We start from the raw sequence: 22,821 nt of genomic DNA, 5'->3' as shown, positions 1-22,821 counted from the left end.
TCTGGATCTGCTACCTTATCTAGGAATGTACTCTATTATAAATGCTGAGTACTTGAAGTTGTTTGAACCACCATTACTTGATGATGACGGCGACAACACTATGATCTTACCACGAGTAGAAGACTTATGGTTTGATAGAGAGGAACCACTAAAGGAAGACTGCATATTGGAGCGAAGAGTGACTAAAACACGACAAGGAGAGAAAGAAGCTTTTCTAATTGGATGTAAAGTTCAAGTTCCTAGCAAGGCCAAGTGGTTTAACAAAGAAAAATGGACTCTCGAGTTCCGTAACCTTCATTTTTAACTCTCACAGGAGTTCAAGTTCTTTAAAGGGGCACCCATGATACAAGTGTATCCGTATACCTATAGGGAACTTAGTTAACCTCAAGCTAAGTTGAGGGAAGAATCCTACTCTAGGCAGGAATCCTTGTTTAGGCAGAATTCCTAGTTAGGGAAGAGTTTTCTTTTAGGCAATACTCTTAGTTTAGGAAATAGATTCCTAATAGAAATACTTGGTCGGCCGAGTACGATGAAGGTTATAAATAGAGGGCTTTGGCTAACAGCTAAGGACACACAGATATTAGGTACAAAAAACCTAGAGAAAGCTTGCGACAATTCTTGTGCAAGCTTAGCAAACCGTTTAAGGTTAATCCATTGTTAGAGAAGATTGTGAGCGTAACAAAGAGAGAATTGTAATCGTTTTCTTGTTCATAATCTAGAGAAGATACATTTCTTCGAATTACTATTTTGTGTTCTGTGTTCTTCTAAGTTTTCTCGTCTATTACTATTATGAATTCCGCATTTATAGTAATAGCTACCAAGGTACAGAGACTATACGTATCATGCATGGCAAACCTCTTATGCTACTGGGGGCATAAAGAGTTAGAGAGAAATAAGAAGAAGACTTATGTTACGTATTTCCTTATGAGTGAAGGCAGATGCATACTTTAATGCAAGTATGCAAGGCTGAGTGCTTGTGGGTGAAGTTGATCCACTGAACTGAAAGTATTGCCGGTCATATTCCCAAGGAAAATTTTAGGCGATTAAATTGTCATGTGACACTAACAGAAGATTGTTAACTAGAATTCATATTTAAGCAAATGCAAAAGTGGTCATACTGTCTATCACAAACGACAGTCTGTTAATTTAATGGGAGAATAAGAACATTTTAAAATAGATCAAGATCTTAATTACCAGTTTTAATTATTACAGTTTTTCTTTTGCTACCCTTGATGACAACCAAGTCGTGCATGCAGTAGCAGAATCAGTTAGAGGTACAACATTAGGAGTAGAAACTTATGATAATTTTGATGCCGCCATTTGTAGTCTTCTGACAAAAGACCACAATTTTTCTGCAACATAAGCAATAAAATTTCAGCTTATCCCAAAAAAAAAGAAGGTGTGATGAATTTGGTGGCTCCCAGCATGGTATGTCAAAGATAAATAATTCTTTTATTGACGACAAAGGGAAAAATCAAATTGAAAATAGCTCGGAGCACTAAAACAGTAACGAGAAACTAGGATACATGAATCAGTGGAGCACTGTACTGCATCCCAATTACATACAAAAGTAGAAACACAAAAAAAAATCATGAAAAATATCTGAATTTAAAGCCCAATTGAACATCAAACATTTTACAACCGTTATAAGTTGCTTAGAAGTTCTAGCTTTGATGTTATAAATATTATTGTTGCGTTTGTTCCAAATAATACACCAAATGGCAAAAGGAGGCAAGCCCCATATTTTCCTTATCATGTTCTTTCTTTTATCCACACCTCATTCCCATAGAATTTTCTTAACATCACTGGTTAAGACCCAACTAACTCCGAAGTTTTCCAGAAATTACGACCATATAGCAAGACACAATTTGCACTGTATAAATAAATGATCATTTGTTTCTTCATATTGATCACATAGAAGGTATTTAGAATGAATCAAAGCATACCTGAATAAGTAATCAAGAGTTGGAGCACTGTTATAGCAAAGAGTCTAAACTAAAAAGATACTTTTAGCGGAACTCTGGAGTTCCATAATTTATTATCAGGAAAACTTAAAAAGCATCATCTTCTAAAGCTGAATAGCATTCGCCACCGAAAAATTATCGCCATATCTCCATTATCTGACATTATCCTCCAAATTCGCATCTGGTTCACCAATAACTTGCAAGAGGTTAGCAACATCCAAAATCTAATAGTCATTAAGATTTTTTGAGAGTTGAAAAATCCAAAGATCCTTCAGCGGTTATCATGTCATTCACGATAGCTAGCTTCCTTTTTATAATCCTAAATATATTAAGGGACACACTTTTTAAAGAAGCATCACCCACCCAAACATCATCCCAGAAATGAATTGACTTACGATTTCATACTTTAAAGATTGATTATGTATTCACAAAATCTCTTGTTTTTAGAATTGCGGTCCATAAGTTATGGCAAACAACACTGTTACTTTGATTTGGAAATAAAACCTCAATATCCCTTCAAAGTTAATAATCATTCTCCATTGAAAAGACGAGGGTACCCAAATACAACACAATCTTTAATTTATCCACCTATAAGTCCTCTTACCGAAAGTGATTGTCTATGGATAAAGTCAAGACAATACTACAAATTGGTATTCACACTTTGTGTGATCGTCTATGGATACGAGATCGAGATAATACAACAATCAAAGTGTAATTACTTGATAATAGGTTCGGACTTAACCAAACTCTATGGGATCACTATCAAGTAATACAGAGTTAACGTTTGTGTACGTATTTTACTTTTAATTATAATAAACAATTATAATTGCGGAAATGGAAAAGTAAAAGACACAACAATGTTTTGTTAACGAGGAAACCGCAAATGCATAAAACCCCCGGGATCTAGTCCAGAATTGAATACTCTCAGAATTAAGCCGTTATACAAAATCTAACAAACTTCGTATAGTTGAGACCAAGCAACTAAACCTATAGTTCGCCTAGTTTCTTCATTATCCCTGCGCTTCCGACATTCAATAAGTGCACGCACCGGAACAATTCCTTTGGATCATATTCCAAATAATAAAGGAACAACAAATCTGTTTGGTAACAACTCTCTTGATTCTTTCAGATGAAGATATCTCAAGTCATAAGCAAAGTATCTTTTGTTTAACCAATAAACTCCTTTTCCTGGTGAGATCAATCTATACAACAACTACCGAAGTAGCAAAGTATAAATTTGCAATCAATCAATATAGAATCAAACAAGAAACTATAAGGTAATGACGATCTTACACAACTAATCAATCGAATAAATCTGATTCTAGTATTGGATCCCAGCTGATCAAGGTTTGTGCACACCCAAAGATATAAAAACCAAATCAGAAATCTTATTTGTCTTCAAATCTTCTTTAAAATTCAATAAACACCTGCACACCACCACTTGAATCTCTTGTGATCAATCACGCACAGAACGGAGTCTGGTAACAATGGATTATCACAAGACGTCTTTAGATCTACAAACAGTTCTAAAGATCCCGTCGACACTTCGATCTAGTTTGAGTGAATCTTATATCAGAAGAGAAAATTCCCAAAAATAAACAAACTAGGTGCAATCAAAGATCAACAACCGTTAGTCAATCGAAAACTAAAATAAACTGCAATTATCCAGTTTCCCACCAACGCTACTCGTAGATCGCTTCTTGATCCCACAAAAGTCTTTAAACGAGCGGTCGTAAGAGATTTCGCCTAATTAGGGTACTTTCCTTTCCGAATAGACGGCTCCGCCAGAAACAACAAAAAAATGAAGTTTGCATGGCTGTTAGGATGACTTGCTCGAAATGCAAACTCGGGTATTTATAGACTAAGGATGTTTCGACACCAAGGAATTTCCAAAACCGAATATTCTCAAGATATGCAATAAATTCCCAAATCGGTTTTCATAATTCCTGGAAATGCTTTGTCCAATATTTCCGAAATCTCACTAGAAAATATCCAATTAGTAAATGCATGTTACCAATTTTATTTTCCAGAGATATGCATTTATTTGTTGGTAATTAAAAGTATATAAAACTAACAACCTTAATTAAAAGATTCTTAATTTATTTCGATCCGGGATCTCCTTGAGTAATTAAGGAATATCTTTGAACAATAAAAGATAAGAGTTACTGAACATGTTCAAAGTATGTCGACATCTTTTTCTTTATAAATCCTTTTACATATTAATCTTGGAATCGATTATACCACATTTCCAAACAAGTTTAGAATTGGTTCATCTGTATTCCAAGAACAACTATGTGATTGATCAAATATCAATACACTAATAAAGGGTTTACGGTTCTACCAAACACAAGGATCGGTTCTACCTTAATATAGTTACTGGGACCGATTACATCAGTTACCAAGATCGGCTACGTCAATTACCAGGAACGGTTACCATATTCTCATGGTATTACTTGTGATGGGTTAAACAAGTCACTAGGATCGGTTACACCAATTACCATGACCGGTTACGCCAATTACAAGGATCGATTACACATACTCTTTTGTGATCGGTCATACCAACTACCAGGATCGGTTACACCAATTACAAATATCGATCATACCATCTTAGGTAATTACTTAGGATCGGTTACACTAATAAAAGTCATACCAATACATAAGTCAGGCACTGTGACTAGTTTTACCAAGATACATAACAAGTATGATCGGTTCTACTAACTCACACATATTGGTAATCCAAAGATATGCAATGAATAACAATACCAATAAGCCGCGATTTCCCTTTCGATTCATAAAACAAGTTCATGAAAGTACTTCCTTTAAACAAATGTAAACATTGTTTCCTAGGACGAAATTTTCACCTTTACCCATACACATAATCACAATAGCATTCATACGATTATCTCGATGTCTTATATACGAAGTTCAAAAGATAAGCGTTATACTTCGTATTATAGTTCCTTAACACTATGATCATGTCTCACTACCAGAGTATAATAATTCACAACTTCGCAGTATGTTTTCAATATAGCACGACTTGAAAGATACGTTAGAAATGAAACAGTTCAAGTCAAAATATTACTTGTAGCTTGTCACTTCTTCATATTCTTCAAGTCTTCGAGTAATACGTGTATGTCTCATAATCCTAATCTTTCTAATCTAACCTATATGAAGTTGTCTCTAGTTACATAATCAAGCGACTCTTTAATTGAGTTTTGATTCACTAAAATGTGACAACCAAACTTGACATACCAACGCTTGGTGGGTTCAACCGAGCTACGCTCTAACATCCATAAATCTTGTTTTTCAAACCATACCTCCAAATCAACTTGGAATGTAAAGAATTATTTACTAGCTGCAAAAAAAAATTATGTCAACACCTTCGCTGCCTTTAGGTAGAGTTACACCTGACCAAGCTATACCAACCTTCTTTTTTTACAGAGTTATTTGAACCCCATAAGATAAATAATATCAGTGGAATCCACATCTTGTAGTTGTAAAAGGAGATCAACCTTTCTTATTGATAGGATCCGGAGATGCCTATATATAATAACCGCAATCGCACGGTGTCTAACTAGTAGACAGAGGCAAGTACGGGTCGAACCCACAGGGAGCGGTGGAAATACCGTAATCAATATCTCTAATAAAACTAACACGAAATAATATTTTTGGGTTTTTAGGATTGAAAATGAAATACGAAAATTAAACTAAACTACAAGAATGAATCCAATGAGAAAGTCGGTAACCAGGGTTTATAGTATCCACCACAACTTCTACTCAATTACTGAAATGAAATTTAATCCATGAATTATTTATCGTTCGTTCTATCGACATCACCTACTATACGTATTAGAATCGCAAATATCACTGGGACACCCTAAACATGGCACATCAAAAGATTGAACCAAAGCATGCACCATCAAATTGCGTTAGCGAGAAAGTTATACGAAACTAATTATAGGTTCACAAATAATGCGCGGCTATTCTAAGCATATCCCATCAAAAGATTTAACCCAAGCATGGAATATCAAACAAGTAGACAAATATATTTTCGATCCTAACAATTATGCGCAAAGGTTATACAAAACCGGTGAAGCGACAACCCATATTTCAATTAATCAATAAATAAGATCATGAAATTAATTTATTCAAATCAAAATAGCCTCAAAACCATATATGTTTTCAATCAAGGTGGTCTAATGCTCCAAAGTGGTTTCAACATAAACCCTAGTTACAAAGAAATTAGAACATAGCTATGGGTTTCTCAAAACCCATACAAAATAAATGACTAAGAGATTAGAAAGATAAACCAATAACAATCGCGCCGTCACCACGATGAAATCAGTCGTTCACGCCTTCTGTATCTTCACAGCCGCCCCTCCTTTTCCTTCTCCTTGTTTCGGCTTTGTAGCCGGCTCCCCCCACTTTCTGTTCGTTTCTGTTCATATAGGTGCTGCCTCGAATCTCATAAGACCTAGCAACCTTTGCAAGGCCCAACCCAATACCACCGTTCCATCATCTGTCCGTCGATGGTTTAGCTCACGACTAACCCAGATCACCATCAGCCGACTCCGGCCATCAGTTCATCTCCGGAGCCTCCATCTCAGCAAACACGATGAAAGACAGTCCATCTAAATTCCGGCCACAGCATCTTCGTCCATTCTCTTTCCTTTTCCATCGCTGCCATACCCAGACTAACAACTCCGACCCGGCCAGAACTGACAACTTCACTTGCCTATTCACACCCCATGAAGAATTAGTCTTCTATCCCATCTCCACTGCTCGAACACTTCAGCCAAGAGCTTCTCAAACTCGAGCATAGCACGAGCAATATCATCTCAGTCACGTCCAAATCCCTCTTCTCCTTAATGTAACAATCAACAATATCCATCTCTGCCTTCAATTACTTCAGCCACTTCAAGCTTCTTCGCAATCTCGTACCCCCATTACTCCGTCGATGATGTCTTATCACACCTTCAGCTGGCCTTCGATATGCAACTGCCAGCAACCATCGAACTCAGTTCACCACTGCATGCTTTTACTCTCTCAAGAAATTCCTCCATTGTTGTTGTACAACAAATCTATTGCGAACCCAGCTATATGTTAGATTGATTTAAAGCTTGACCCGTCTCCATTTGCATCTGCCGAGCACTACATTGTAGTGGATAAGCTTGTTGTTTTTTTCTCTTGATAATGGAAGACGAAACACATCATCACCTGATGATTCGAAGCTTCTATCCATCCTTATTCTCGTCCGCAGATCTTCCCATTTCCGTTTACGACAACCCCATGAAGAATTGTCAGAACCAACTGCCTTAACACCGTTCTGTGTCTGCCAAAGAACTTTCTTCACCTGCTTGATTTTATCGAGCAGGCCACTGCACAGCTTATGTTTCTTCCATGTCCTCCAATTTCCGATCTCTCTTTACAGCCACCGTAACCGAGTGAAACTTCTCTGAACATCTCACTACCCCAGAAATCTTCATTCTGTGGGTTCAACGTAAACACCAGTGTATACCAATTCATTCTTATTCACGGCTACAACACCATTTCTCTGACCTTCTCCACTCGAGCACAACCCAAGAGATTCAGTTGAGCCACTGCCTGCAACGGACTGTTTCTGTTTGAGACCAACTCTCTTCGAGCACAAACACATCTTATTCCTTGCTTTGCTGTTGCTATTAAACCCGTCACTGCCATCGTTTTGCTATGCAATCGAGACATTATAGACTGCACTGATCACCAACAACCAACACCAATCATTTGCGAGACCGTTTCCAACTTCAGGCCATTACCCAGTCTCCACAATAAGCTGCTGCCGCTTGATTCTTCTCTAGTACTACCAATACACGCCATGGATGAATCTCTGAAGTTTCCATCTCGCAAAATGTAACAACAGATGCTTCAAACCCTCTCGAACTCCATCTGCTTTTTAAGAAATGAGAATCCCTTTTCATTCTGATAAAGAGAAGACTTGCAATGCTCTTTTACATACTGACTACACGTGGCGATAATGAAGCCACATCCACTTATTTCTTAAATCCTAATGAACTCAAGTGCTTGGCAAACAAAGCCAAATTCTTTTGTTTCGTGACATGTTTCTCTGTATGTGAAATGGTAAGATAGCCAAAATGAGTTATGGACTTGGCATCCCACAAGTGCATAAGTTGTCTCATAGTTCCATGTGAACACCAGCTTTAGTTCCTTTGGTTGCAACCGCCATTTAGCTTTTTATTAAGTTGTTTATCTTTCCGAAGCTATTTTCTTGTACTTTCTACAAAAGCATCAAACTAGTGTTATTAGACAAAATATCGAGTCCTAATTAATATAAATATGGAAATAAAATGTAGCATTTACATGCCTATCACTTATATCACTCCACAAACATATAGCATATTGTGTCACCAAACAAAGTTTGTGGAGATATATCCCAGAAAATACTGTTGATTATAAAATTGTAATGTTATCATTTTCTTGGTTAGGCGCCTTCATATTACAACTAAAGTTGAACATCGACGTGACTCAAAACACACGATTTTTCATTTCTTTCTAAATCCTCCATAAAGTTCCTGGTAATGTGATTCTCCAAATAACACTCCCAAACACATCAAATTTAGCTTGCTGCCAACCAAAAATAAAACTGAGAAATTGAAAATGGTAAAGTCGAGCTCAAATTCTCCACTTGAAAAATCATCCGCTTCCAACCTTGAATTGTATAAGAAAGACGTGAGATATGCCTACATTATCTAGACGTAATGAATATAACTGTTAGGGTTTTTGGTATAATGCCTTACCCTCTTTTGAGAGATAATGGCCATATATATTATTATTGTTTTGGTCAATTAAGGAGAATATCCTGTGACCGTAAATAAGGTAGAGTATCTTCTATTACACCCCCTTAGTCTGAGCGGGAGAGGAACAAACGCTAAGACTAGAACGAAAATTAATAAACAATTGTCTTGGAAGACCCTTGGTGAAGATATCAGCGTATTGATGTTCGGAAGGAATGTGTAAGACACGAATATCACCAATACGAACCCGTTCACGAACAAAATGGATGTCAATCTCCACATGTTTTGTACGTTGATGTTGGACCGGATCACCAGACATGTAGACAGCACTCACATTGTCACAATACACTAGAGTGGCCCGTTGTAACGGCATATGCAACTCAAGAAGTAAATTCCGGAGCCAGGTTGTTTCAGCCACAGCATTAGCGACACCCCTGTATTCTGCTTCAGCACTTGAGCGAGACACCGTTGCTTGACGTTTGGAAGACCAAGAGACAAGATTGTCTCCAAGAAAAATGCAGTAACCGGATGTTGATCGGCGTGAGTCAGGACAACCCGCCCAATCAGCATCAGAATAGGCGGTAAGGCCAGAGATGTTCGAAACCGAGAGAGACAAACCATGATCAATAGTGCCCTGAAGGTATCGAATAATGCGCTTAATGGCTTGCATGTGTAGCTCCCGAGGGTCATGCATAAATAAACATACCTGCTGAACCGCATAAGAGATATCCGGTCGAGTGAAAGTGAGATATTGTAACGCTCCGGCCAGACTACGATATAAAGTAGGATCCGAAAGTGCTGGTCCAGAAGTAGCACTGAGCTTAGAGTTCGTGTCAACCGGAGTTGCTGCTGGTTTGCAGTTCGTCATGGATGCACGAGCAATGATGTCCTTTGTGTAGAGTGACTGAGATAAAAACAACCCTGAGGAAGAACGAGAAGCAGTAATACCCAAAAAATGATGTAACGGGCCAAGATCAGTCATAGAAAATTCCAGTTTCATCAGGTCGATAAACCGGGCTAGGAGAGCATCAGTAGAGGCAGTGAGTATGATGTCATCAACATATAGTAATAAGTATGCAGTTTCCCGGCCGGACCGGTAGATAAATAGAGAAGGATCACAAACACTACCCTGAAAACCACAACCTGTGATGAAAGTCGCAAACCTCTGGAACCACGCCCGAGGCGCCTGTTTGAGACCATAAAGAGATCGGCGAAGACGACAAACATAATCAGGTCGAGCAGGGTCAACAAATCCCGGAGGTTGATGCATATAAACTGTCTCAGATAAGTCCCCATGAAGGAAAGCGTTCTTAACGTCCAATTGGTGAATCGGCCAAGATTTTGATGTGGCAATGCTGAGAACGGTACGAATGGTGGCAGGCTTAACAACCGGACTGAAAGTCTCAAAACAATCAACCCCAACCTGTTGCGATTTACCATTGGCAACAAGACGGGCTTTGTATCGCTGCAATGTACCATCTGCATTAAACTTGTGACGAAATAACCACATGGAACGAATAACATGAGATCCAATAGGTCGTGGTACTAGATCCCAAGTGTTAGTTTTTAACATAGCAATAAACTCATCTCGCATGGCCTTGGTCCAGTTGGGATCCCTAAGAGCATAAAGGTGAGATTTTGGCAAGTTGGAGATGTGCTGTGGTGTCTGAACATTGAGGTTCAATCTGTGAATGGGACGGAAGATGCCACGAGATGCACGAGTGACAGGACGAGAGGAGTTGGCTGAAGTGCCAGGATGAGTAGAAGAAGAAGGCGTGACTGCCTGGATAGTGCAGTCAGGCGCTGAAGTGGTGCAGTCAGACGCTGTTGCAGGCATTGAAGATGGGCAGACAGGCGCTGTTGCAGGTGCTGAAGTGCTGCTGTCAGGAGCTGTGGAAGCTGACTGCTGCTGTGGGGGAATGTGGAGATGAGTAGTGCAGTCAGACGCTGTTGCAGGTGTTGAAGAGGTGCAGACAGGCGCTGTTGCAGGTGCTGAAGTGTTGCTGTCAGGAGCTGTGTAAGCTGACTGCTGCTGTGGAGGAATGTGGAGATGATGTGCTGTAGTAGAACGACGATGAGGAGGTGTGTAGAGCTGTATTGCAGGAGAAGGAGGATGTGTAGTGGCGGAAGATGGTGGAGCAACGTCAGGGCGTTGCTGTGCAGTAGGGGAAGGAATTGATGTAGCAGCGGAAGTAGGCTGGACAGTAGGATTAGAAGATGTTGGGTAACAGAAACGAAAGGGAAGGAGAGTGGAAGATGGTGTAGAGGAAGAGTTTTGACAGTTGGATGAAGTAGAGACAATGTTCTTGAAGGGGAACACGTTTTCATCAAAGGTCACATGACGAGACAAGATGATTTTGTTAGTGGCTAAGTCGAGACATCGATAGCCACGGTGATGGGTTGGAAACCCAAGAAAAACACACTTAGTAGAACGAGGAGAAAGCTTATGAGTAGTGGTAGCGGAAAGATTGGGGTAGCAAAGACAACCAAAAGTACGGATATGAGAGTAGGTTGGTTGACGTTGATAGAGAATGGACACCGGAGAAGAGAAATTTAGGATTTTGGAAGGAAGAATGTTGTGGAGGTAGACGGCCATGTGTAAGGAGTCGGCCCAATATTTGGGAGGGATAGATGCATGAGACATAAGTGTGCGAGTGATGTCATTGATACGACGAATCATTCGCTCAGCTTTGCCGTTTTGAGAGGAGGTATGAGGGCATGAGAAACGGAAAACTAACCCATGTTTTTGAGCAAATTCATGAAACGATGAGTTGTCGAATTCACGACCCATGTCACATTGAAAAGTTTTGATTTCACGTTCGAACTGAGTTTTGACGAAGGAACGAAATTCCAAGAACTTGGTATAAACTTGGGATTTTAATTTGAGAGGAAAGATCCATAGATATTGTGAGTCGTCTAACAAGAAATAAGATAGTAATTAAAACCGGTCTCAACATGTAATGGTGAGGTCCATAAGTCGCTATGAATGATATCAAAGGGAGCAAAGGTAACAGAATTTGATTCAAAAAATGGCAGACGAACATGTTTACTAACTTGACAAGAATGACAAAGTTTGGTAGACTGAGTTTTATTACATTGAATGAAAGAGTTTGCACGTAAATTATCTAAGATAGCTGTCCCAGGGTGGCCGAGACGGCTGTGGCCAAATGTCATGAGAGCACACGGCAAGGGATATAGGATGAGACAGAGACGATGTTGAAGGTGATACGGCAGAGGCAGTAATAGGATAAGCTCCCCGGAACTGTTACATCGAAGGAGAATCTTCCTCGAATGCAAATCCTTCACAGAAAAACCAGACGGATCAAATTCAACAGACACATGATTATCAGTGGTGAATTTACGAACAGAAACCAAGTTTTTGATTATGTCGGGACAACAAGAGTATCTTTGAGTTTTAGGGTGCGGGACGGAATATCTATGAACTTGGTACCGGAGGCAGTGACTGGAATACTGTGACCATTGCCAACTAAGATGGAATGAATATTACTAGTGTTAAAAACAGTATTCAAAGTACCTGAATCCGCAGTGAGATGCGATGTAGCACCGGTATCCATATAGAAAGCATCGTCAGGTGAGTATAAACTCATGGAGCTGTATGCTTCGGCAATGTCGCTTGGTTGAAGATATTCCGTGGATGGAGTAAAGTATGCCTGTGCACGTCCAACGCCAGATGTGCGACGCGTGACTGACCAGAACGGCCACGGCCGTGGAAGGAACCGCGGCTGGAAGGTTGCTGCCAATGTGTTGCCGGAGGTGCTGTAGGATATGGACAAGGTGGTACTGCCCATTGTGGTGCACCGTAGAGCTGATAAGGGGACGGAGGTGTTGGCAGCAAGGGTGGTTCGGTGGCTGGTGCAGATGAACGATGACCACCACGTCTGGCATGACCACCACGCTGTGAGCGCTGATTGTTACGCTCTGTGGTTGGGGCTGCAGCAGCAAGAGCCGTAGGTGCAGACTGTGATTGCTGTGAGCGTCGAATCCTTCGGTACGCAGCTGGGATCGAGCGGTATCAAACGTCGGCATTGATTGTTGGATAAAAGAGGCTACCGTGTTGTATTCCTCCGGAAGGCCATTGACAAGTTGGATCACAAGGCGTTTGTCATCCATGGGAAGTCAAGATCAAGTAATCGATCGGACAGGGATTTTAGCTTATCGCAGTAATCATCAATATTATTGCAATCAATAAACTTAAGATTGACAAACTTACGTTCAAGAGTCGCGGCGCGGTTACCTTTGTTGTCTTGAAAGAGTTTCTTAAGATGATCCCAAAGCTCTTTAGCAGTTTGCCAGATTTGAGGACGGTAAGCATTAATCCTTGGCCATGGTGGAGAAATCCCTGTCGACAGAGAGCGTCGAGTTGGAGCACGGTGTCGGCGTCAACATCTGCAGGGGTTGTCTTCATTGATGAGAAAAAGAAGGCGATGAGCTTGAAGATGGAGTTCAACAAAAAACCCAAGATGAGTATTCATCCTGTTTGATGTCTAGGATAATGGGGATTAGGGTTTTGATGTTGTTGATAGCAAACGCCGGATGGATTGTCTTTTTATCTCCTGCCATTGTTGATTTTGGTGAAGAAGGTGAAGAAGAAGAAGAAGAAGAGGATCGGCTATTAGGTCGATACCATGTTAGGGTTTTTGGTATAATGCCTTACCCTCTTTTGAGAGATAATGGCCATATATATTATTATTGTTTTGGTCAATTAAGGAGAATATCCTGTGACCGTAAATAAGGTAGAGTATCTTCTATTAATAACCAATCTTTCACGAATTTCATTCAAAATAAAACAAAGAGTCAGTAAAATTTGAAAATGATTTTAATATAGTTAGTTTTATCCAAATATGCAATTTTAAAATAAAACTTCTATGTCGTTGGAGATGATTTATGAGTCAAGAAAAAAAAAAATCCAATTTTTGCTACATGTTTATAATGAAATTTTGTAAAATCAAAAATAAAGCATGCATAGAGGGATGCGCTTCGTAAGATATTATGGTTCACATAACAGACAATGAAAAATATTCTTTAACCTGGAAAAATTGACTTGTTAGCTCGATAAATTATACTTTTTTTCATGTATTTATCTTTTCTAAACTTTTAACTCGAATTGTCAAAGCTCGAATGGTAGCATGAAGGGCCTCTATTTCTTTCTTAAATAAAGTAATACTCTGTTCCAAAACCTTACTCGACAATATTGTAATAGATTTACTACTGAGCCTAGTCGTAGGAGCTTCTCGTTTGCCACGTTCGTATAAAGGCTTAGATTTACCGTCAGTAAAATTAGGATTTTCGAAAATCAAGAATTTGAAATTGGATGAGTATTCTTATGTTCCCTTGATGAACCTATGGTTATTATTAACAGTAGAATTTCGTGCTGATTTATTTTCCAATATTTATGCATGTTTCTTCTCACAAGCTCTTTAGCTCGCATGGAAAGACATTGAAATGAAAATGGATGAATAAAATAGAAAAAATAATAATTAATATGCAAAAACCAAACCGAAGATACCGCATGTAAATACTTTTCAAGGCCAACATCATTTTTAAAATCTAATAATTTCATAATTTTGGTATGGTTTTCGTTTTCTTAATTTAGTATGGATTTGAACTTAAAATGTTTGGTACGAAGCTTATAATTGTTACGCAAATATCAAGAGTAATACAGAGGATTACCGCATTCCAAAGGAATTAAAAAATCAATTAAAACAAAACACTTCTCATCACTGGATTCACAAGATTAATAATCTCGTGAAATTTGATAATCCATGTAAAAAAGTCTTCCTAAGATGTTTCGTTTGTGATGTTCTCCACTAATTTTTTTTTTCAACCGTCTACCCTTTCTCTGGAATTATGTACATCTAGGATAAGGCACGAATGTAGATAATAATTGAAAATACTCGGCATGCATGTATTTCCTCAAAGCTTTTATGTATCAGTAGAAGCTCAAAGTGCGTTACAATCCGTTATGGATCGCCTGGACCGGCCAAGATAGCTTAAAAGGATGGGCGTGGACTTTCCTAAAATTTGATAGTCTCAATTGGTACCTTCGCAAACAACTCGTCCCGGTGCCCTTTTGAATTTTCTTAAACAGTTTAGTTTTACGTGAAATAACATGTTATGTGTTTTTGTTAAAGTGTGGATTAAAATTGTTGCTTTCACTTTTATTCTACATGGTGATGACTAAATACAACCCATATCTTGACTAAATATAACTCTTACTTAATAAATAATCTGGATTATGAAAACCCATCTTTTCACCCAATTCTAGGTTTTCTTCTCCAATTCATCTTTAAGCAAAAAAAAAAAAACTATTGCGCAACTGATTCTCTATTTTTGATTGTATGTCATTTGGTCAACATAGCGTTTTAACAATTTCTTCGATTTACTAAGAAAATTCCAATTCTTAAAATATTAATTCTAAATCTCAAACCTTAAAAATCTACATAAGGTTTTTGTTCTTAGGATTAAAATATTAATTCTAAACCTTAAAACCTTAAGAGGCTGAGAAGACTTTTGTTCTTAGGAAAGTGAATTTGGAACATAAGTGTGAAGGGGATCCCCAAAATAGGAATAGATCTGCTGATCCTCATTTTGTAAAGGATTTTGTTCTTGATCAGATGAAGAATAAGCCTAAAAAAGTTGTTCCAGACCCTTATAAAATCAAGGAAGACTTCTTAGCTGAAAAGAGAGTAAATATACCATATCAGTGTGCATGGAAGGCTAGGAATCTAGTTTTAGAGTCATTATATGGGAACTATAAAGAAAGTTACAATGAAGTACCAGCATTCTGCAAGATGTTTACTAAATGCAATGATGGGTCTGTTGCTAAGTTCACTTTTGACACAGTGAATAACACCTTTGAAAGCATGACACTCTCATTTGAACCTGCAATGAGGGGTTGGCGAAAAGCATGCAGGGGAGTTATAGGGCTTGATGACTGCCATCTAACAGGGGAATATGGGGGAGTATTGATGGATGCAACTGCACTTGATGGACAGAATGGGTTAGTAATGTTAGGAATTATGGTATGCAGAGCTGAAACAAAGGAAAATTGGATCTGCATCATGGATAGATGGTAATTTGGTTCCTACTGCTGTTACATTGATTAAGAAAATGTTGGAATTTGTGACCGACTATGGTGTTGACCCTTGTGTGGCTGGAGAGTTATATATGGTGACTAGTCCAAAGAATTCTGTGTTCACAGTGAACATACTTGCCAAGACTTTCTCTTGTTTGCAGTGGCAGTTGAGGGGGTTCCCCTGTATGCATGCAATGAGTGCATTGCATAGCATAAGGCCACAATGGAGAAAGTAAGATTTCTCTTTTTCTAAATCTGTACCTTGTCTCAGAACTTAGTTATGCAATTTCTAGGCCTTAAATGTATCTTGCACTAACCTTTACATACTCTGCTTGAGCAGGTACTGCAGTGATTACTATTCAGTGGAGAACTATAAGGCCACATATGCACCAACTTTTGCACCACTAGATGATAAAAGTGAATGGGTCCAGGTACTTTTTCTTCTTTAAACTTTGTAACTATATGCCCTATTTATATTCTCAACTACATTGATATAAGTGCATTTTTTCTTGCAGCCAAACATGAACAAGAAGATCTTGAACCCTCCTCACAGTAGGAAACCAGGAAGACCCAAGAGCAAGAGGGTAAGAAGTTATGATGAACCTCGTGTTGAGAAGACAAAAAGGAGGTGTGGGAAATGTGGAAATGTTACTAACCACAACAAAATAACATGTGCTGGTGGTGAAGTGGGATCTAATCCAACTGCAAAGAGGCAAAGGACTGAATGTGATGCACAAAGCTTCACCTTCAGCAACATAGAGCCAAGTCAGACCACCGGAGTTAGGGGTGCAGCTAAGTCAAACAAGAAGAAGAGAACGGCATCATTTGTTGGTGAATGTTTTACAGGGCCTGGCAGTCATCCTTTGGCAACACAATCTTCTACTCCAGCTTCCACAACACCTATGAGTCTGCCATCTATAACACCATCTTCTACTCCACCCTCTACAATAAATAACCTTTATCAGAACTTCTTTGGCATTGGATCTGTATCTCAGAACATAAAACAAGGAAAGGGAAGGGGAAATGGAAAGGCTAAGAAGAAATGATTTGAGATCCGTTTTCTGATTTTTTTGTGTTTAAGAAGACAATATTTTTTTCTTTTGTAGACTTGAATTAATGCTGAATCAAAAGTGGCAGGTTCTTTATTAGTACATTTGCAGGTTACATTTTCAGATTGTTGAGTTCCTTACATATAACATTAAGTTGTAAACTTGAATGCATAATTCTGTTTTTTGCAGCAATGAAGACTTCATCTGAGACCCATTTAAAACCGTCACAATCTGTACAAGTGAGGTATGCTATGTTCTTGTTGTGTTCATTCTTGCAAAAATTCATCTCCATCTTTGATTTGCAGTGATCTTTGTTGCAGGTTTGATTTTGCAGTGGGCAGTTTTTGAAGCAATGACCAGATTCTCCGCAAGCGTAACAACCATTCTCTACTGGTAATTTCACCATCTTGCATTTGACAGGATCGATGGCATCGTCAAACCATTCAAAGTACTGACAGGTTGGAATTGAACACTTCAAAAACATTTTTTTCGTTTGTTTCTTTTGCTTTTGAACACAATAGTTGCCTTATACCATTACATGGTATATATTTGCACCTGGAATAAATCCAAGGACATACCTTTGGATCATGAATTCCCTGTGCACAGATAGAACATGAAATTAGGGGTTGTTTTAATCTTAATCTTACCTTGCTGCTGCTACTGCTGCCTGGAGAGTTTACTTCATTTTGGCTCATGTCTTATTTATTTTTATTTTTTTGATCTGTTGAGTATGACAAATACTATGGTTCTTCTCTGCAGGGCCTAATTTATATGAATGAAGCTGAATCTGACCGTTACAAATCCAACCGTTACAAATCCGACCGTTGCAATGAGTCACCGAGTTGACTCGATACTGGTTTGGTTACGAACTCAGACGAGGGTTAAGTCGTCTTTTACCTAGCAGGTTAACTGCCACATAGCCAGTTAAATACCTAAATCCGTTTTTTGAAAAAAACGGGATGGAAAATGTCAATATCGGTCAGTCTATATAAAGATTCAAAAAAACGGCCAGTTTCTTAAATATGGTTCAAAAAGGTGGTTACTTTATTAAAAAACCCTTGTTTAATTATAAGTTGATCTGGTTAGATAATCATACTTTTACCATGAACAATTAAACACTAATTATATACCGATTGTGCCTAGAAACAAGATCGAGATTCTGAAATAATTGTTTTTAGAGAACTAATTAAACATTTATTTTGTGCTTAATAGTTTGTGATTCTTAAACGTTGCCAGAACTCTGTCTTGTTTGGAATTGTAAGCTCTTCATGATTCCTAAACAATTAAAGAAACCATTGTCTTTACATCAATGCAAAATTTGCTGGTAGTTTTTCTCTTATAATAACCGATATAAAGATAGACCACTGAAGAAGATTAAAGAGGGTTTTTGTTACATACTTAAGTTTGGTTTTAAATTTTTGTTTAATTTATTAATGAAGGTTGTATTTAAACTATTTGTGGGTTATATTTAGTCACTGCATTTCTATATTTAAAAGATTAATTACTTAAGATTATTTTAAACCATAATTCATTCAATCTACTAATTCCTAACAAAAATTAAATCAGTTATCGCAAAACTTTAAAAATACAAAAAGCCGATAGTCTGGTCAACCTGCTAGGGCTGTAAACCTCATAGGAAAAGTTTGACCTGGCCTGCAAGGCCTAACTTGCTTTTTGGGTAGTTGGATATGAAACATGTCTAGCCTGGCCTAGGCTAGGAACGAGCCAAGCTGCCCCGGCCCGTCCCAATTGACACCTCAAGCCGACAAGGGGAGTTTTCTATACCCTTCTGCTCGCACACATCTCTCTAGGAAAATAAGTGGCAGAGAAGGTTCCAAACGGTAAGAAATGATATCCACACTAGCAGCTGAAACTACAAGCAAAACCAGTGTTTCACTTTTTGGTTGGTTGGATTTTGTTCTTCTTCTCCATCTCCATGCCAACACTCAGCTGCATTTAGCAAAATCCTTAGCTCACTATCCAAATTGGGCAGTTCATTGATGCTACCCATGCTAACATGTGCCACATTACAGTCATTTCTACCACCTTCAATCAATCCTCACCATTACAACAACAACCCACCTCAAATTCTTCACAGCAGCAGCAAAATTGTTACTCCAAATGTTAAGAAATTCAAACCCATTCAAGCAAATACAAAACAAAGTTTGTTTCTTTATAATCTTTACTTACAAATGTATGCAAACTCTGGTTTTATGGATGAGGCACAGAAACTGTTTGATGAAATGCCTGACAGAACTTTGGTTTCATGGACGATTCTTATGTCAGGTTATGCTCGCCATGGACCTAAGACTGAAACGTTAGTAGTTTTTCAGAAAATGGTTCTGAATAATGGGTTTAAGGCTATTCAGCCGGATTCTTTTGTTTATGGAATTGTTTTGCGGGCTTGTTCGAGTTTAGAGTATCTTGATTACGGTCGTGAAATTCATTGCAGGGTATTGAAAACTGATGGTCTTATGGATTCGTTTGTTGAGAATGCGCTTGTTATGATGTATTCGAGTTGTGGTTCTATAAAGGATTCAGCGCGTGTTTTTGATGGGATTTTACAGCCGAATGTGGTGTCGTGGAGCTCAATGTTTAACGGGTATGTGCAAAATGGGCTGGAGGAAGAAGGGTTGAGATTCTTCTGTATGATGATTAAAGCTGGAATTGAGCCAGACGTGTTTGCCTTTTCAATGGTTTTTGGTGCTTGTGCAACTTTGGGTTGCTTCGATTTTGGAATTCAGGTTCATTGTTGTCTAATTAAGATGGGATTTTGTTCTTCTTTATATTTGCAGAACAGTTTGATGGATTTTTACGCGAAATGTGGGGATTCAAGCTCATTAGAGAAGGTCTTTCATGAAATGCCTGAGAGGAACTTGGTTTCTTGGAATACTATTATTAAGGGATTGGTCAGTAATCACCAAAATTGGGATGCTTTGAGACTCTTTCGTATTATGATGAATGAGGCTCTCTATTGTGACGATTACACATTACCGAGTGTTATTCAAGCCATAACTGGTGTAGGAGCTTTGAGTCAGGGAAGAGAAGTTCATGCATATGTAATTAGAGCTGGGCTCGAGTCGAATGTATTTGTCGTCAATTGTCTCCTGGATATGTACACTGCGTGCATCGATCATGAGAGCCCGAATCCTTTGAGAGAAGTTCCCATGAAAATTTTCTGTCAGCTGAACGGTAAACAATGTGATGAATTTATCTTCGCAAACATTTTGAAATTTTGTTCTCTGCAATTTGATCTGGAAACAGGAAAATCTATTCATTCGCAGATCATAAAGCAAGATATGCAATCTGACCCGTTGGTGGCTAGCTCACTGATTGACATGTATTCCAAGTGTAGCATACCGAATGCCGCTCTAACAATATTTACGAGGATTCAATTATGTCACGGGGAGATTAGTTCCAAAGCTGCTGGTCATATTCTAAACTCATGTGCAAATCTCGTGCTTTTAAATGTCGGAAGACAAATACAAGGTTACGCCACCAAAAGAGGGCTTCTGTCCGATCCTTGCGCCTGCAATTCTCTTATTAGAATGTACTCTAAAGGTGGACAAATTGCTGATGCAGCTCAAGCTTTTAATTCTATGATTGAGAAGAATTCTGATTCTTGGACTTCATTGATCTCCGCAAATGTGAATTATGGTCATTCATCCGAAGCTATCCAACTGTTTACTCTTATGTGTAAGATACATAAGTCACCGAACTCGGTCACTTTCAGATCTGCATTGAAAGCATATGCTCAGATGGGTCTGGTTAGTGAAGCCTTTAATTTACTTATATCTATGGAGAAGAATTATGATATAGAGCCAATGATAGAGCACTATTCTTGCATTGTTGAAGTGTTGGGTCGTGCGGGAATGTTTGAAGAGGCCAAAGAATTCATTAACCGTGTCTTCAAACTTGAACCAGTACCAAATGCTTGGAAAATTCTTCTTTCAGGTTGTCGCATACGCGGTGACATGAGCATTGCAAAGTATATAGCTGAGAAACTTGTAGAACTTGAACCAACTGATGTAACTGCTAAGCTACTGCTACAGCAAGTTCTTCTGACTCAGGGAAATTGGGATAACGCAACAAAGATGAAAACCAACTGCAATTCACCGAGATCAAGTTCTAGCTGGATTGAAGTAAGAAACAAGGTATACGAATTCGTGTCAGACCAAGTTCCAGAAGAGGCAATCTCCACAAAATTGTCAGAGATAGAAAGAACAATGAAGGAATTGGGTTATGTAGCTGATAGAAACCATTTATTACACAATGCAGAAGAAGAAGAATATGCAGGACCAGGTCTTCATCACACAGAAATGAAGGCATTAGCTTTCGGACTCCTCTCTTTGGCTCCAGGTGTGCCAATACGCATAATGAAAAACGTTCGTATGTGTGGAGATTGTCATTCTGCCTGCAAGTTCATGTCAACATTCTTAGGCAGAGACTTGGTTGTGAAAGACTCTTGTAAGTATCATAACTTCAGTAATGGGAAATGTAGCTGTAAAAATGCATGGTAGATTGGCAGTAGATGGCATTAGAGTACTGTATAGCTTTTGTACAAAGAAATTTTACTTTCAAGGCCTTTCCGGAATGGGTTTGCTATTCAAAGCCCATAAAATGACACATTGTACAAGTTCTTTCTGATTTTGACGATCCATGAATCATAACTGCTGGATGGTTCAGATGTATTTTCACCAAGTAATTTATTGATCATTTCAAGTCTTCGATGTGGTCGTCTTACTTAATTATGTTAGTCAATTACTTAGTTATTGCGTATTCATCAAATTTGAGGAACCGCGTATTACCAAGTCAATAAGACATAAATTGGGCAAAGAATACAGCCTTATCTATATATACAGAGGGAGAGGGAGATTTGTCATAAGGGAAAGTTGAAGAGTTTACTATTACAGAGTAATAAAGCACAAAGGAAATTTAAGCATATATGGAGCCGATTTTCATACCCTTCATAGTTTTTGGTTGCATCTTTGTATCAGCCTTGATAATTGGTATATGTACCTGCATAAACAAACAGGGACAGAGCACAAACACGAATATGGGAAATGCACGAAATCGTCATGGAAATCATAACACCGGTGGAGGTGTGGTTATTATGGTTGGTGGAGATGCTGCCTGCACCGGCGGCGGCTGTGGTGGTGGAAGAGTGGGTGGCGGTTGTGGTGGTGGAGGTGGAGGAGTTGGTGTTGGTGGCGGCGGCTGTGGTAGTGGAGGAGTGGGTGGCGGTTGTGGTGGTGGAGGTGGAGGAGTTGGTGTTGGTGGCGGCGGATGTGGTGGTGGAGGAGGGGGTGGCGGTGGATTTGGTGGCGGATGTGGTGGTGGAGGTGGAGGAGGAGGTGGGGGAGGAGGATTTGGTGGAGGAGGCTGTTAACTGAGTTGTATAGGTTGTTGTAAATACAAACTATTTTGTTAATTTGTATGGTTATGTCTGTATAGCTTTTGTACAAAGAGATTTTACACACTGTATAAGTTCTGTCCCTATGATGACAATATTCCATATTTCCCTCTATGCGTATGTCTAACTTGTATGGTCATTGGTCATTTTGCTTCACCTAGACCAGGTTTAATTTGTCGTGGTTGTTTGTCCCAGATTTGCCTGTCTAAATACTTTGTTGCACTTAGCCTTCTCGTTACCATTTACACCTCGTTCGGTTGGGAGAATTGGAAAACTAAAGAGTTCAATCTGGGTAATCCAATTTTAAGCTAAGAGTTTAATTATAGGGTAATCCAATTTTTGAAATTCGGTTCTAAGAAATTCGATTCAAATGCTAAAAATTCATGTTCGGTGGAGTTGCTTCCAAAAAGTGGAGTCAACTTTATCAAATTGACTATAAAAAGGTTATTTTTTACCCCTCGGAGGTATTTGTGCAAGGTCAACAAAAATGGAGGGTATTTATAACATT

At 38.7% G+C, this 22,821-nt stretch overlaps 2 protein-coding genes and 1 long non-coding RNA gene across 3 annotated transcripts; all 3 read left to right on the top strand.

The window, feature by feature from the left end:
* Positions 1 to 16,046: 16,046 nt before the first annotated feature.
* LOC113342900 lies at positions 16,047 to 17,804 on the top strand. Its single transcript, XR_003356901.1, has 5 exons — positions 16,047 to 16,083; positions 16,192 to 16,282; positions 17,090 to 17,144; positions 17,221 to 17,358; positions 17,660 to 17,804. It is a non-coding gene; the product is annotated as an uncharacterized LOC113342900 (long non-coding RNA).
* A 935-nt stretch (positions 17,805 to 18,739) lies between these two features.
* LOC113342957 (pentatricopeptide repeat-containing protein At2g03880, mitochondrial-like) lies at positions 18,740 to 21,622 on the top strand. The gene has a single exon (XM_026587323.1). The coding sequence runs from the start codon at positions 18,901 to 18,903 to the stop codon at positions 21,418 to 21,420; it is 2,520 nt and encodes an 839-aa protein (XP_026443108.1). The 5' UTR covers positions 18,740 to 18,900; the 3' UTR covers positions 21,421 to 21,622.
* Positions 21,623 to 21,956: 334 nt separating this feature from the next.
* On the top strand, positions 21,957 to 22,289 carry LOC113342935 (acanthoscurrin-1-like). Its single transcript, XM_026587300.1, has one exon. It carries the CDS (start codon positions 21,957 to 21,959, stop codon positions 22,287 to 22,289), a length of 333 nt encoding a protein of 110 aa, XP_026443085.1.
* Positions 22,290 to 22,821: the final 532 nt, after the last annotated feature.

This window comes from Papaver somniferum, unplaced genomic scaffold, assembly GCF_003573695.1.
Source record: "Papaver somniferum cultivar HN1 unplaced genomic scaffold, ASM357369v1 unplaced-scaffold_5, whole genome shotgun sequence".
Lineage (NCBI taxonomy): Eukaryota > Viridiplantae > Streptophyta > Magnoliopsida > Ranunculales > Papaveraceae > Papaver > Papaver somniferum.
Note: the sequence above shows the minus strand (reverse complement) of the source record. Positions and strands in the feature narration are given on the sequence as shown.

Excerpts from the sequence above, each read along its gene's own strand:
- LOC113342957 (XM_026587323.1), top strand. The coding sequence starts at position 18,901 with ATGCTACCCATGCTAACATGTGCCACATTACAGTCATTTCTACCACCT.
- LOC113342935 (XM_026587300.1), top strand. The coding sequence starts at position 21,957 with ATGGGAAATGCACGAAATCGTCATGGAAATCATAACACCGGTGGAGGT.